The sequence below is a fragment of the Carcharodon carcharias genome, chromosome 17 (assembly GCF_017639515.1).
Source record: "Carcharodon carcharias isolate sCarCar2 chromosome 17, sCarCar2.pri, whole genome shotgun sequence".
NCBI classification, from domain to species: domain Eukaryota; kingdom Metazoa; phylum Chordata; class Chondrichthyes; order Lamniformes; family Lamnidae; genus Carcharodon; species Carcharodon carcharias.
The window spans coordinates 53,368,894-53,385,084 of record NC_054483.1 but is presented as its reverse complement, the minus strand read 5'-3'; the positions used below and the strand labels follow the sequence as shown (position 1 = coordinate 53,385,084).

At 42.0% G+C, this 16,191-nt stretch overlaps 1 protein-coding gene across 3 annotated transcripts in view; it reads left to right on the top strand.

The window, feature by feature from the left end:
* Window positions 1-15,733, top strand: part of LOC121289895 (protein bicaudal C homolog 1-like) — a 314,358-nt gene extending 298,625 nt beyond the window's left edge. For 2 of the 3 annotated variants that reach the window (XM_041209847.1, XM_041209845.1), the window contains exons 19-20: window positions 2,144-2,243; window positions 12,064-15,733. In XM_041209847.1, the coding sequence (XP_041065781.1) occupies window positions 2,144-2,243; window positions 12,064-12,194 (231 nt within the window). In that variant the 3' untranslated portion in view covers window positions 12,195-15,733. Of the gene's footprint in view, window positions 1-2,143; window positions 2,244-7,347; window positions 7,470-12,063 lie in introns of all 3 variants that reach the window. The other variant, XM_041209846.1, reaches the window with a different exon arrangement.
* Window positions 15,734-16,191: the final 458 nt, after the last annotated feature.

Sequence of the window (16,191 nt, the reverse complement as noted above, 5' to 3'; positions counted from 1 at the left end):
CTCACTGAATGTCAATGATATCTTTATCCGGGGATGTTTGAAAACTTTTTTTTTCTTGTGCTTAAAAGGAAATTTGTTTAGGTGGTGAAGTTTGTAAGTAACCTGACCTCAGCTCTGGGACATACTCTTATTTTGGGGATTCAATATCCCACTTTTCCCAGGGCAGGCAGAGTGCAGCTGAATGTGGAGTAAAACTTTCCCCTGACTCAATACTGTGTCTTAACCAAACCCCAGAACCACGCCACTACTGAACCAATGCAGTCTATTGTATTACATTTTAACCTTAGAGCACTCATTGAGATTCTCAGTTTAGCTCTATTAGCGTTAAGTGTGGATAGCTTTCTACAGTAGGGCCAGGCAGAAGCTATTTTAAGGAGACACAAGCTTAGTTCATTGAAAATTCCAGTGCTGTATTCCGTCAACATTAGCTGGATTTTAAGGCCTATAGGTGAGGAGAATAGTAAGCAATCCCTTAAACCACCTTATCTCTCTCAACTTATTTCCACATGCAGTTGTGTTTTCTCTGTGAGTGTATTTAACTGCTGTAAACCACAAAGATTATATCAAAACACATTGGATACAGAGATAGAGATATATCATTCTTAAATTGATTATCTCCCAACTGGAATGGGGGTTGACCATTCCTGATTATTGTGAGGGAATTGGTCACCTGACAGGTCTACACTTTACTAGTGTTACGGTCCTGTCAGGGACCGTTAATATTTAAAGGAGAAATCTGAACACCCAGCAATTAACCACCAGAACTATGCTACAAGATTTCAAGCTTTTTAATAAAAACAAGCTTTATCATATATCAAAAAGAATTAGACAAAGTAAGCACTATTAACTTACCATTATTGTTCATAAAGACTTATGCTATAAACTCAGTTTTACTTTTTACTCAACACCTCCCTCCCCCACCCCCGACCACCCCCACCATAACAAATACAAAGTCTTGAAGGTTCATTCACTTTTACTGGGACCAATTCTAAAGGTATGCCACAGCCCTCTGGAATTTAATTTAATTCTCCTTACTATTCCAGCTATTTCTCTGAGGTAAGATACTATGGGGGTCCTTCCATTAGCATTTCAACCACTCTACCCTCCATCTTTTTCTTTACTAACCTCACAACTATGAATGCCTCAGCTCCTTGTTCAGGTTGCCACCAAATATTTAAGTATCTTCTCACAGCTTCCCAAGATAATTATGTTGACTGCTTTCTGCCACAAGACTTTGTGAGGACCACTGTAGATTTCTTCCTGTAGCTTCAAACTAGGCAAATATTCCATCTGCTTCTCCCCCATGAAATCCAAACTGCCATGGAGCCCTACCTGCCTTTCACACAGTGAACAACAAAATTAATATTTCCTCTGCTTGAAATGCAGGCCTAATGGAGCATCACCTCCTGTTGGCTATCTCAATCCAGGGAGATGCAGTCTCACCAAAGCAAAGCTACAACTGCCCCTGTCCGTTTCCAAACAGAACTGCCTGCTTCTGTAGCAAACACGCACAGATAAATCAGGCTCCACCCTGAATCACTATTTCGATGGCAACATGACACAGGCAGCCTGTTCCTAGGTAGAAATGCAAATTAATTACTTTTAATTCCAAAATTTTTCTTGATTCTGGGAAATCATATGGATAACTTTTTTTCTAAAAAAGACAGGACAATGCTTCCCAGACGTACTGGCAACATAACGAAACCAAGAGCAATCTCCCTGCTGTTTATCATCTTGCCTTTCCAGCTGTTGACCTCTTAATTCAACATGGTCCAAATCTTTTAAGCGTAATAAACTGCAAGCTTGTTCGAACTGCATTTACTCCAGGATTGCTGATTGGTTTCTCAATCAGATGCTCCCATTTTCGACAGTTAAAACTTTAATTCCTAAAACCAAAATTTATATTCTAAGATATGTAAACCCATGAACTAGATTTTTGCAACACCAGAAAAAGTCATACTAACATAAAGATGTCAGCGGGCATTATTTTCTCATGGATATAAGCAGCCATTAAAAGTAAAATGGAGCCTTAAAATTAGCAATGGGAGGAAGAGAGGAGTAAAGGCTCAGGAGGTTTGTTTTTTCCAATTCCTTCATCCTAAACAGCGATATACTGACATCTTTCTCCCTAATGACTTGCTAGATTGACCTTCAGACTTTTCTCACTCTGACTGACCAGGACTTGAAAGAGCTTGGAATTACCACATTTGGTGCCAGAAGGAAAATGCTGCTTGCAATTTCAGGTCAGTATATATTTATATTTTCAACAATTTGCTTTTTCTCAGTAAGAGGGCAACAACCCCAAAGAAGGCTCTGGAAATGGTGAAACAAAGCAACACAGAGGAAACCAGTTTTCTGTCTCGACATCTCCACAAGTTTCTGAATTCAACACAGAAGCTTAAAAACATTTTGGAAAGTGAAAATGATTGCTACAGATATTTAAATGCTGCAACATTACCTAAATCATAGAGGGCCCTGCGTGAATTCAAAGTTGTTGTTGGATATCAGTCTCAGAGATTTAGCAATTGATGGCTTTAGTAGAGGGGGCTCTGCATTAAATTACAATACAGCAACTTTTAATTATACAGCATCTTTAAGATAGTTAAACCAACCAAAAGTGCTTCAGGGAAGCATTATCAAACTGAATTTGACACCGAGCCCCAGAAGGAGATATTGGGTCAGATGACTAAAGGCTTGGTCAAAAAGTAGGTTTTAAAGGATTGTCTTAAAGGCAGAATGAGACGTGTCAAGCTGAAGAGGTTAAGGGCAGGAATCCCAGAGCTTAGGCCCCAGGCAGCTGAAGGTATGGCTACCAATGGTGGAGCAATTAAAATTGGGGATGCTGAAGAGGCAGGATTGGAAGTGTAGAGTTCTTGTGGTGTGAGTGGAGGGGGGTGTAGGGGGCAGAGTTTTATTCATTCATGGGATGTGGGCTTTGCTGGTTAAGTCAGCATTTATTGCCCATCTCTAGAAGTGTTGGTGAGCTGCCTTCTTGAACGGCGGCAGTCCCTGTGGTGTAGGTACACCCACAGTACTGTTAGGAAGGGAGTTCCAGGATTTTGACGCAGCGACAGTGAAGGAACGGCGACATATTTCCAAGTCAGGATGGTGAGTGACTTGGAGGGGAACTTCCAGGTGGTGGTGTTCCCATCTGTCTGCTGCTCTTGCCCTTCTAAATGTTAGTGGTCATGGGTTTGGAAGGTGCTGTCTAAGGAGCCTTGGTGAATTCCTGCAGTGCATCTTGTAGATGGTACACACTGCTGCTACTGTACATCAGTGGTGGAGGGAGTGAAAGTTTGGTGATGTGGTGCTAATCAAGTGGGCTGCTTTGTCCTGGACAGTGTCAAGCTTCTTGAGTGTTGTGGGAGCTACACTCATCCAGACAAGTGGGGAGTATTCCATCACACTCCTGACTTGTGCCTTGTAGGTGGTGGACAGGCTTTGAGGAGTCAGGAGGTGAGTTAAAAGTTGCCTCTGATCTGTTCTTGTAGCCACAGTGTTTATATGGTTAGCCCAGTTCAGTCTTTGGTCAGTAGTACCCCCAAGATGTTGGTAGTGGGGTTCCAGTGATGGTAATGCCGTTGAACATCAAGGGGCGATGGTTGGATTCTCTCTTGTTGGAGATGGTCATTGCCAGTCACAGTTTGGCGTGAATGTTACTTGCCACTTGTCAGCCCAAGCCTGGATATTGTCCAGGCCTTGCTGCGTTTGGACATGAAGTACTTCAGTATCTAAGGAGTCACAAATGGTGCTGAACATTGTGAAGGCATCAGTGAACATCCCCACTTCTGACCTTATGATGGAAAGAAGGTCATTGATGAAGCAGCTGAAGATGGCTGGGCCAGTGATGTCCTGGAGCTGAGATGAATGACCTCCAACAACCAGGTATGACTCCAACCAGTGGAGCATTTTCCCCCTGATTCCCATCGACTCCATTTTTGCTAGGGCTCCTTGATGCTACTCTTGGTCAAATGCTGCCTTGATGTCAAGGTCAGTCACTCTCACCTGACCTCAGGTATTCAGCTTTTTTGTCCATGTTTGAACCAAGGCTGTAATGAGCTCAGGAGCTGAGTGGCCCTGGAGGAACCCAAGCTGAGTGTCAGTGAGCAGGTTATCGCTAATCAAGTGCCGCTTGATAGCACTGTTGATGACCTCTTCCATTACTTTACTGATGATCAAGAATAAACTGATGGGGCAGTGATTGGCCGTGTTGGATTTGTCCTGCTTTTTGTGTACAGTACAAAAAATGGGAAATTTTCCACATAGCCAAGTAGATGCCAGTGTTGTAACAGTACTGGAACAGCTTGGCTAGGGGCACAGCAAGTTCTGGAGCACAGGTCTTCAGTACTATTGCCAGAGTATTGTCAGGGCCCATAGCTTTTGCAGTATCCAGTGTCTTCAGCCGTTCCTTGATATCACGTGGATCGAATTGGCTGAAGACTGGCATTTGTGATACTGGGGACCTCTGGAGGAGGCCGAGATGGATCATCCACTCAGCACTTTTGGCTGAAGATTGTAGCAAATGCTTCAGCCTTATCTTTTACACTGATGTACTGGGCTCCTCCATCATTGAGGATGGGGGTATTTGTGGAGCCTCCTCCTCCAGTGAGTTGTTTAATTGTCCTCCACCATTCACGACTAGATGTGACAGGACTGCAGAGCTTAGGTCTGATCTGTTGGTTAAGGGATCGCTTAGCTCTGTCTATCACTTGCTGCTTAGCTGTTTGGCACGCAAGTATTCCTGTGTTATAGCTTCACCAAATTGACATCTCATTTTTAGGTATGCCTGGTGTTGCTCCCGATATGCCCTCCTGCACTGTTCATTGAACCAGGGTTGATACTCTGGCTTGGCGGTAATGGTAGAGTGGGGGATATGCTGGGCCATGAGGTTACAGATTGTGTTCGAGTACAATTCTGCTGCTGCTGATGGCCCACAGCACCTCATGGATGCCCAGCCTTGAGTTGCTAGATCTGTTCGAAATCTAACCCATTTAGCACAGTGGTGTGCCACACAACACGATGGAGGGTATCCTCAATGTGAAGGCGGGACTTTGTCTCCACAATGACAGAGCGGTGGTCACTCCTACCGATACTGTCATGATCAAATGCATCTGCAGCAGGCAGGTTCGTGAGGATGAGGTCCAAGTATGTTTTCCCTCTTTTTGGTTCCCTCACCACATGCTGCAGACCCAGTGTGGCAGCTAAGTCATTTAGGACTCAGCCAGCTTAGTCAGTAGTGGTGCTACCAAGCCACTCTTGGTGATGGACATTGAAGTCCCCCATCCAGAGAACATTCTGCATTCTTGCTACCCTCAATGCTTCCTCCAAGTGATTTTCAACATGGGGGAGCATCATCTGAGGGGAGAACAGTACATGGTCATCAGCAGGATGTTTCCTTGTCTGGGTTTGACCTGATGCCATGAGACTTCATGCTGTCCAGAGACAATGTTGAAGACTCCCAGGGCAACTTCCTCCCGACTGTATACCATTGTGCCGCCACCTCTGCTGGGATGGTGATGCTGGTGTCTGGGACATTATCTGTAAGGTATGAATCCGTGAAGATGACTGTGTCCGGCTGTTGTTTGACTAGTCTGTAAGACAGCTCTCCCAATTTTGGCACTAGCCCCTAGATGTTAGTAAGGAGGACTTTGCAGGCAAGACAGGACTGAATTTGCCGTTGTCGTCTCTGGTGCCTAGGTCGATGCCAGGTGGTCCGTCCGGTTTCATTTATTTTTCGAGACTTTGTAGTGGTTTGATACAACTGCGAGGCTTGCTGGGCCATTTCAGAGGGCATTTAAGAGTCTACTACATTGCTGTGGGTCTGGAGTCACATGTAGGCCAGACCAGGTAAGGACGGCAGATTCCCTAAATACTCATTAGTGAACCAGATGGGATTTTACAACAATTGACAGTGGTTTCATAGTCATCATTAGATTTTTAATTCCAGATTTTTATTGAATCAAAATTCATGATGTGATTCAAACCCCAGTCACCAGATCATTACTCTGGGCCTCTAGATTACTAGTCCAGTGACATTACCACTATGCCATCGTAGTGAAGCAGATTGCAGAGCTAGGGAGAGGTGATGGAGGGATTTGAAAAGTAGGATGGAAATTTTAAAATCCAGGTGTTGCTTTAAGGGGAGCTAATGTAGGTCAGCGAGCAAGGGGTGATACTGGAACAGGACTTGCTGTGAGTTAAGACGCAGGCGTAAAAGTTTACAAAGAGTAAAAGATGTGAGGCTGGTCAGGAGAGCATCAAAATTATCAAGCCTAGAGATAACAAAAGTGTGAATGGGTGTTTTTATTGTAATGAGCTGAGATGGGGTGGAATTGAGCAACATTACAGAGATGGAAATATGCAGCCTCAGTAATGACATGGACATGTGGTCAAAAATGACACCAAGGCTGCAACCAGCCTGATTGTGTCTTAGACAGTTGCTGAGGAGAGGGATGGCATTGGTGAAGGGGGAACAGAGTTTTCAGTGGGGTCTGAAATCGATTTCTTCAGTCTTTCCAGTATTTGGTTGGAGGAAATTTGTGCTCATCCAGTACTGGGTACATGAAATTCAATCATTAAAAATTACCTAATGTATAACTGCTTTTGTAGCTGTATTTGAGAGAGATACACTTAACACCATCCTTAATATAGTTTGCCTTCAAAACACATTGTCTGCTTGGCTGATTTAATATGCAAAACCCTGTTTATAGTTAGGTGGAGAGCGATCCTCTGTTCCACATAAACTGGCTGAAAACTCACAACCATCTGCAGGGGTTAGACATGTCAGGAAACATTACTTGAAGCTCATTGCTGTTCGAGTAAGAAAAGGTATAGAGCTTTAGAAATGGAAATGTAATGATTAAAAATTGGCTATTTGACTCCACCAACATGAGGGAATAAAGAAAGTCCCTTGCAGCCTCCCTGACACTAGCCATTATTTCATTCATAACTTATTGATCTTTGAAATAATGTAATGTTACCTTAATATCAAAAGATATAGGGGGTGATTCTCCTTGGCTATTTTCAGCACTAAAGAGTCTTCAAGCTGGCCAAGAATGGGGTCCTGAGCTGAAAAGCCAGTCTGCCTGTGTTTAGTGTGAGATGCCATCTTGGTAAAGGGATTGAAGCCTGGGCTAGGAATATCCGCCCAGAGGATTGTCAAAGAGCTGATTGCCAATTAAAATGCCTGCTATGGCTCATTAATGAGGCTGCATGGCAGTTTGGCAGCAAATGCTTGTCCTATTGCCCTTTCCTAACCTTGGCCAGCTTAATTGGGGGGTAAATAAGTCAATGCTGAGGATTTTGAGCGCTATTTAACGCGCTTTTACTGTTCACTTACTGCTGGAGGTTTGAAGAGGACTTTTGAAACACATCAGGAGACTTTCTGGGACAGTGTGTCAAGACTTCACCAACGGTCTGTCAACATTTATTCTGGAAACTCTCTGAGGACTTCAGCTAAAAAAAAACGAGTGAGTGCTGTGCTAGTCTACCTTATTTGGACACCGTGTAGGAGTCACCAGGAGAAAGGGAGTGTTTGATAATGGACCTCTTGCTAGGGATTCCCCTTGGAGGAATGGGAGGTGGGAAACGAAGCCAGGCCGAGCAACACCACAGTTGCAAGAGGGTGAGGTGGACATTCCCTCTGTGGGTACAGGCTATCCCCCATCTCCATCAGGACCTCCAGTACCATGTCTGAGAATCTGGGCACCCTCTCATTAAATCCTTGAGCCATCCTGAAGTCTGCCAGCCTCACACACTCCATACCTTCAGTGGCAGTGGATGCAAGGAACCCACATATACTGCTCTGAAAAATAGTATCTAATCAGCATTCAAGTTCTAACCTGCGAATGTCTGGGGTAGCATCTCCAGGCAAGTTCAAATTATAGTGATCGTCAAAGAAGCCCAAAATCACATACTAAAACCAGACTTTCAAACAGGCATGTCATATCAGCAAAGCATCCATTCACTGCCTGTTTCCGCCCTTTCACCAAAATAACCCCTATTGTATACGAACATGAGTAGACTTTTCAACCCTGGCTGCCTGCTCCACTATTTAATTAGATCATGACTTATCTGCATGCTATGGGCATTTACCTGAACTTGATAACCAGACCCTAGCAAAAATCTAGCGACGGCAGTCTTGAAAGATTCTGTTGACCTCAAGCATCCACTCTCTTTGGGGAGGAAGTTTCAAATTTTCCACTATTTCCTGTGTGAATAAAGTACTTTCTGACTTCACGCTTGAATGGGCCAACTCCAACTGTGTGATTATGTTCCTTTGTTCTTGGTTACATACGAACGTGCGAACTAGGAGCTGGAGTAGGCCACTCGGCCCCTCAAGCCTGCTCTGCCATTCAGTAAGATCATGGCTGACCTGATTGTAATCTCAACTCCACATTCCTGCCTAACCCCAATATCCTTTCACCTCTTTGCCTTTCAAGAATCTATCTAGCTCTGCCTTAAAAATATTCAAAGACTCTGCTTTGACCACCTTTTAAGGAAGAGAGTTCCCCCAACAGTGGAAAGAATTTCTCTTCTTTTCCCTATTAAATCATTTTAACATTTTGAATCAATCAGTTAATCCTATAAGCCAAACTTAACAGAATCAGTCTTCGTAACTGAACCCTTTTAGTCACAGTATCATTTTAGTGAATCTGCCCTACTACCCCTTCCAAGGCCAATATACATTTCCTGAGGTGTGGTGCCCAGAACTGAATACAGTTGCAGCCTGGTTAGGGTTGTGTATGCTTGCCTAAAACACTTTGGTTTCATTCCCTTTCACAGATTAAAAGTAGTTTAAATCAATTGTGTTTTAAATACAAAAACAAAGCATGCACATGAAGCTGGGATTTGTGGATTCTGAGTATGGGACTGGTTTCTGCTGGGGTATGTGGAACCAAGTGGGGTTCCAGAAGGAATTGGAAGGATTGGAGAGTCATGGAAATGCTGGAAATCTACAGCAGATCAGTCAGCATCAGAAAATAATGAGGCTGAATGGTTTGGGCCTGACCCCTCATCAGACTGACCAACTGGCTGAGCAAGTCCTGCATCCTTGTGTACCTTTGTGCTAGCGGGTCTCTGAGCTTTTGGTTGCCTGTTATTTTAAATCTTCCCTCCCACTTCCATGCTAACCTCACCATCCTCAGCCTCCTCGACTGTCCTAATGAAACTCAAAGTGAGCCTAAAGAATGGCATCTCATCTTTCCGATTGGCACTTTACCACCTACAGAACTCAACATTGAATTCAACAATTTCAAATCACAACCTCCGTTTTTTTGACCAGCAGTTATTGGTAATGATTCTGCTGTTGCCATTTATACCTCCTCTAGACCCAACTTCTGTCTGTTTCTTGTCCCATTATCATCATCGTTTGCCTTGCACAATCATTCTTTTTGTCATTTAATCTTTCTTGCCTTCTGCCCTATCCCTTTCTTCCCTTCCCTGCCTCCGTATCCATTTAGAACCTGATATATAACTTTTCCCCGTTCAGATGAAAGGTCATTGACCTAAGGTGTTCATTCTGTTTTTCTGTCCACAGATACTGCCAGCCATGCTGAGTATTTCCAGCATTGTCTGGTTTTATTCCAGCATCTACACTATTCTGCTTTTGCATTTGTAGAGCACCTTTTACATAGTAAAAATGTACCATGGTCCACAGAGATAAGTAAAATATACAAGTATATGCAGTAATCCATGTCATACAGGTTTCCTGTGTACTGCCTAGCTGTCACTGCTGCAGATGCAGATCGTATCTCTGTAACACTCTCAGAATGCTGTTCTCCATGATGGTCCAAGCTGTGTGTACGTGCTCGAGGAGCTCTCAGTCTCTGCTGGTTATTTATCTTTACACTGATCACAGTCCTCTTTACTTCTCTCACCTCAACTTTATTTTTCAATGAATGCCTCTTTTGTGTGGAACAGATTCTGAGCTCATTAGCTCAGTGAAGTTTCTTCAGTTTATTTCTCAGCTCATTACAAAAATGAACACCTTATTTGGCCATATTTTTTTAAAAATTTGTATATAATTGAATTGCCAATAACCGTTATATTTACTATGTATGCTGTGCTACAGAGGTGAATGAGGGGGGAGTAATTCAATTTTAATGCCTTTCTGAACATCAATTTTTCTAAAATTAAAGCAAAATACTGCAGATGCTGGAAATCTGAAATAAAAACAGAAAATGCTTTAAAAACTCAGCTGCTCTAACAGCATCTGTGGAGAGAGAAACAGAGTTAAAGTTTTGAGTCCCTATGACTCTTCAGAGCTGAAGAAAAGTCATATGGACTCGAAACATTAACTGTTTCTCTCTCCACAGATGCTGCCAGACCTGCTGAGTTTTTCCAGCACTTTGTTTTTATATCAATTTGTTTAAACTTTTAAAAAAAAAATAAATGTTCTGTTCTTTTTCAATGAACTGTGACTAATTTCCTTTGATCTATTCTGGGTACCTTTCAGGTAGGGGATTCCTAGAAGCCACAGTCTTGATGTTAAGGGGTGTTAGCATACGAATACTTAATATGCTCATCTCAAATTCACCACTGTTATTTTAATAGAGGCATTCACTTGTTTAAAATAGAGGCCACTTGCCTTTGTTAGAACAGAGGACAGAGTAGTTTCAGGCAAGCACATTGTAAGTTCTTGTATTTTCAGCACTTCTATCTCGATTTCAATCATACAAATCTCATACAGTATCTCTTTCAAATCTGATAGGCAGCATTGCCTTCAAATCCTGTGTTTCTTTTTGAAAATGACCTTGCTGGGAGCTATCTGTCTACTGGACATTCATCCACCAGCCCCAATCAATCCTCATTTCATCACGCTAGCACAGAGATCACTCCCCCAGCTAAAAGCAGACAAGTGGCAGAAAATCTGTCTGTTGAATGTGTTTGAATTATAATGGTCAGATATATTTGGATCCCTATCAATAAATGGTTCCAATGTTCATTGAGTTGAATTAGTGTCAGTGTTTGTGCTATCTTCTTTTAAGCACACCTATCAGCAAAGTCACCTGACCAATCTACAAGAAGAAGCTGTTGTTGCTTCAGGGCAGAGAGTATTCATCGCCGAAGGTGTAAGAGAAACCAAAAGGGGTTGACTTGCTGCTCATTGCCAGTGAAAAATAACCTCTTCGCTTTTTAAAAAGCTCATTGCATGTATAGTATGTCTACTGAGTATAGCAGGTATATTCTAAACACAATGAGCATGTTAAAAAGCCACCAGCAAAGAGAATCCAGGAGCCTGGCATGTGCTATTGGCACCATCTGTACTTTGACCAAAATGATGAAGGAACAGAGATATAGTTCCAAATGACTTGCGTGACTTGGAGGGGAACTTGCGGGTGGTGGTGTTCCCATGCATCTGCTGTCCTTGTCCTTCCAGATGGTAGAGGTTGTGAGTTTGGAAGGTCCTATTTAAGGAGCCAAAGGGGAATTCCTGCAATGCATCTTATAGATGGCACACACTGCTACCGTTGTGCATCGGTGGGAGAGAGAGTGAATGTTTAAGGTGGTAGATAGGATGACAATCAAGCGGGCTGCTTTGTCCTGGATTGTGATAAGTTTCTTGAGTGTTGTTGCAGCTGCACTCATCCAGGCAAGAGGAGAGTACTCCATCAGACAACTAACTTGTGCCTGGAGACTTTAGGGAGTTAGAGGTGAGTCACTTGATGCAGAATACCCAGCCCCTTACCTACTTCAGTAGCCATGGCATTTATATGACTGGTACAATTGAATTTCTGGTCAGTGGCAACCCCTAGGGTATTTATTTGGCAATGAGGCCATTGGAAGTCAAGGGGAGATTAAATTTTCTCTCGCTGAAGATGTTTATTGCCTCACCCAAGTGTGGTGTAAATATTACTTGCCATTTTTGCCCAAGTCCGAATGTTGTCAGGGTCTTGCTACATGCAGGATCAGTAAGCAAAGTGGAATGGAGAAACATGTTGTAGCATTCTGGTACCCAATGTTTAAGTTATACATATAACTATAAGAATTAAACAGGAGTCTTACTCCTGATGCATGGGCCTCTAAGACAATGAACGTTTTTCTTTTTTGCTCCTTTTACAGAATTGAACAAAAACTGTCGAAAGCCCTTTCAGCCTCCAAACATCCGCTCAACATTTCTAGAAGGTGGAGCGAGTGGCAGATTACCACGGCAATATCACTCCGACATAGCCAGCATTAGTGGTCGGTGGTAGCCGTGAACTGGAACTTGCCTGCCCTTAGCTGGCACAAAGAAACAACTGACTCAAGCTGGCACAGACTGCCGTGCGATGTTAACCCTGTGGAAAGCATTTACTGCACAGAGCCTTTGGTGTTTTTGGAGTTTGGATTACAAGGACCAAAGACGCCTTCATGTTGTGCAAATAATTGTGCCAAAATTGAAGAAAAAAAACTGGCCAACATTATGTATTCCATGGTTGCCTTTTGCTGTTTCACCAAATATGGTACTAATCTATATGCAGACCAGAGAACAACAAGACCGTTAACACTAGCTTTCTTGCTTAATATTATTTATTAGAACACAAAAACTTAAATAATGCACTGAAATGTTAGGTTCTATGGTAGAATAAACTCGAACCGCTAACCCAAGTGCATTATGTGTATAGTTTGTAATGAGAGAGTAAGATGTGTTGTACTGCTGAGTAGAGAGACTTAAATGTAATTGCCTCTGCACTTTACATGTCCTGGTTTTCTAGACCTGTGGAAATGAGTTTTTTTTTCTCTGGTCTTCATATATAACAAATCTATCATTAGCAGCACTGAGGAAATGGAGCAGGCGTCTCATGCGAGTTGAATGAAGCTAGCATCCTTCTGGAGACTTTGGGACTGCAGTCACAGGACAGCCTCGTTCCCCCACGGAAACAGTGTCTATACACAGTGATGAAATCCAATTGCATTTTACTGCCATCTTAAACAAGTTTACAGTATTCAATATGCTGGTTCTCTACTCTACAATGCTTGTAAAAATATAACTTTTTACATGTTTGTTGCACTCAGTTCTTTCATAGAATTAATGCCACAGGAACAGGCCATAAGGCCCAGCTGGTCTTCGCCAGTGTTGATGCTCCACACCAGCATCCTCCCATCCCTCTTCTCCTAACCATATTGGCATAAGCTCTCCTTTCTTTCTTCCTTGCGTGCTTACCTAGCTCTCCCATAAAATGCATCTGTGCTGATACACCTCAACTACTCCCTATTGCAGTGAGTTTCACATATTGTTGATGAAAGTGCAGTCCATTTCAACTTTCCTTCTCTCTCCCCCCTTCCTCTCCTCCTCGTGACCTCAACAGAAGACAAGGCTTTCTCAATTTTACAACCACTTGGAAAGAGAAGATGCTGAACTCCCGCACTGGAGAGAGAGAGAGAACCCTTTCAATGAGCTCTCAAACTCGTTGTCTTCAGAGTTTGAAAATTGATTTCCTCATTGCTGGCTCCTTTTCTACCACTTTTTATGTAAAGAAGTTTTGCCTGAGTTTCCTGCTGGATTCCTTTGATTTATTATTTATTCACAAGTCATAACATTCCCAATGACTGGACCCACAGCAATGTCTGAGCTGGAACAATTTCAATGGCATAATGTTTTCCGAGGGCATCATACAATTGTGCAAGTGTGTAAGCACCAGTTGCTATTCTGTCGAGCCTCTACATTGGGAACGTAAAACCCAGAAGTGAATGTCTGCTTTTCAGAAGCTTTCCTGTGCTAATTGAGCTAGAGCTGAAATGGCCGTGTGACCAGTTGAAATTGGCAAACCGTCTATCTTCATTTAGTTGCAAAGTTTATTTAAAAAAAACAAAAGGTAATAATGTCGGTTTGTGGGTCTACTTGGCACTGGATGAGGTCTGAAGCTGAAACAGATGGCTCTGAATAGCCTGCATGTTTATCTGGAAACTTCTGTTGCAGTTCAGTTTTGAATGCCATTCTTATTACCACTTGCAAGTGTTTTTATTTGCTGTTGGATCATATGAACAGAAGTAGATAGGAAAAGTCTCTGGTTTATCTGGTTTATTTAGCCTGTCTCAAACTTAAGTGTATAGCCTTGTTTATCACAACATATTCACCCCAGATAAAGAAACAAGCCCACTGGGGAAGAAGAATCTGGAAAATTCATCTCCAATCCCCTTCAGTGCAGTAAGTTAGTCCAGGAGACCACTTTGCCCCTGATCAATGTTTTAACGTACCTACCTTTTGTATATGATGACCCTTGCCCCATTCAGAAAAAGTCCAGCCCTTGCTTGAAGGAACCAGCAAATCACTGCACAGCCTGGCAGCCAGTTCCCATAAGCCCACTAGTCTCTGGATGACCCCCACACATCTTGTCCTCCATCCTGGAGGACTGGACAATCTCAGCTGCCCATTTAACGCAGGACTGCCACCGATGATGTTTTTGATGAACTGGTAAGAAGTGATGTTGACAAAAGTGTAGTCCATTTCAGTTTTCCTTGTCTTTCCCCACTTCCTATCCTCCTCATGACTTCAACTGAAGACAGCGCTTCGTCAATTTTACAAACGCTGGAAGAAAAGGTGCCAAACTCCCACATTGGAGACAGAGAGAAGCCTTTCAATCAGTTTTCAAACTTATTGTCTTTGGAGTTTGAAAATCAATTTCCTCATTGTTCTCTCCTTTTCTAAGACCATCTCCAGTGTTCCTCACTTCAGTAACTCCTATAACCCTGGAAAGACCATAGACAATGCAAGCTTTCTGTGTTACTATTTTTCTTTGCTCTCTTTCTGTCATTGAAAGCTTAGCTCCTAATTTTTTATTTGCACTGACTCTTGTCTCCACATGCAGTTCTCCCAATACAGTTAACAAGCCCAAAGCAGTTTGAAGAATTAAGTGTTCACAATGTTTATGCTGGATCTATGAAGGTTTTTAGCTGAAATGAAGAAAATCTCCAAGTGCCTACCCATTCTGCTATCTGATTACATTGATGTTCAAGTCTAGATTGTCCTGTTCTGCTGGAGCAGGGCAAGCTATGGAGTCACTGATCAGTACTTATGCATAAGGACTTTAAAGACTCAAACCGCCATATGGAGTGTTTTGTGTAGCCAGCTTTAGGTTAACACCATTTTTGCTGCATGAGTGAAGTTAATGATAAAGAAATATGTGAATAGTTTAATATTGTTTTCTATTCTCAATGGCAATTGTGCATGTGGTCTGTGTAGATAATTGTTGGATTAATCGAAAACAAATTTGCACACTCAAAGGGAAGAGGTTAAGTTTGGTCACTTTTATATATAAAATGTAGTTTTATGATTTATTTTTTCTCAATTATTAGCCACTAAGAGGAAATCCATGTTTGTGAATCCCTCTAAAAGTCTTAAAAGTTAGCGATATATGTGTGTGTACACCAAAGTGAGGGCTGTTCAGTTTACGAAAACTAAACTGAAAGAATATTCTATATGAAACACTGGAAGAGTACTCGCTTGTCTCAAGTGTGAGGAGGTGCCATGCTAACCTTGTGTAGACTAACAGCAAGGTCCAATGACTATCTAATGGACAAAGCTGTTTGATTGTCAGCTTAAGTGGAAGGTTAAGAATAACTCAGTGCCTTGACTGATGATTTATCTGTAAATATAGCACAGATGTTTATTTTCAGTGTGTGTGTGTGGAGGGTGGTTTTGATGACCTTTTTATGATTTTTGATTAAAATGATATTGTTTATGAATAAGCTTTAACAAAGGGAATTTTCAACACAATTTTATGTTGTATTAAAAGATAATTTTATATATCTTTTTCTACCGTCTGTTGTGTAAGTATTTTGCATCTGCACAGAATCAAACATGCACACTGAAGTCATGGTACTACAGCAACTCCTTCCTAACCTGTCTGAAAATGTCTTATGCGAAAGATCACTTTTGTATGAAGTTTATTTTGTTGCTTATCATATGTGACAAACAGTGAATTTTATTGTATGGGCTTCAAATGCCAAGCAATAAATTCTTTAGCTAAAGAACAATATAATGTCAGTGAGAGAGAGAAGGTGAAGGAGTGTGCCTTTTTATGACTCAGATTGCTTGGATTTTTTTTTTCAGAACATTCAATGATCCACTGTAGTTGGACATTTCTCATAGTGCTTTGTTTGAAACATGCCAATTTTAATATTGCATAACAGTGGGATCTGCTGCTTGGACACAATTACATTCTTTGTATTTTTCCTTGCAATCTATCTTAGTACACTTGCTGCTTTCTA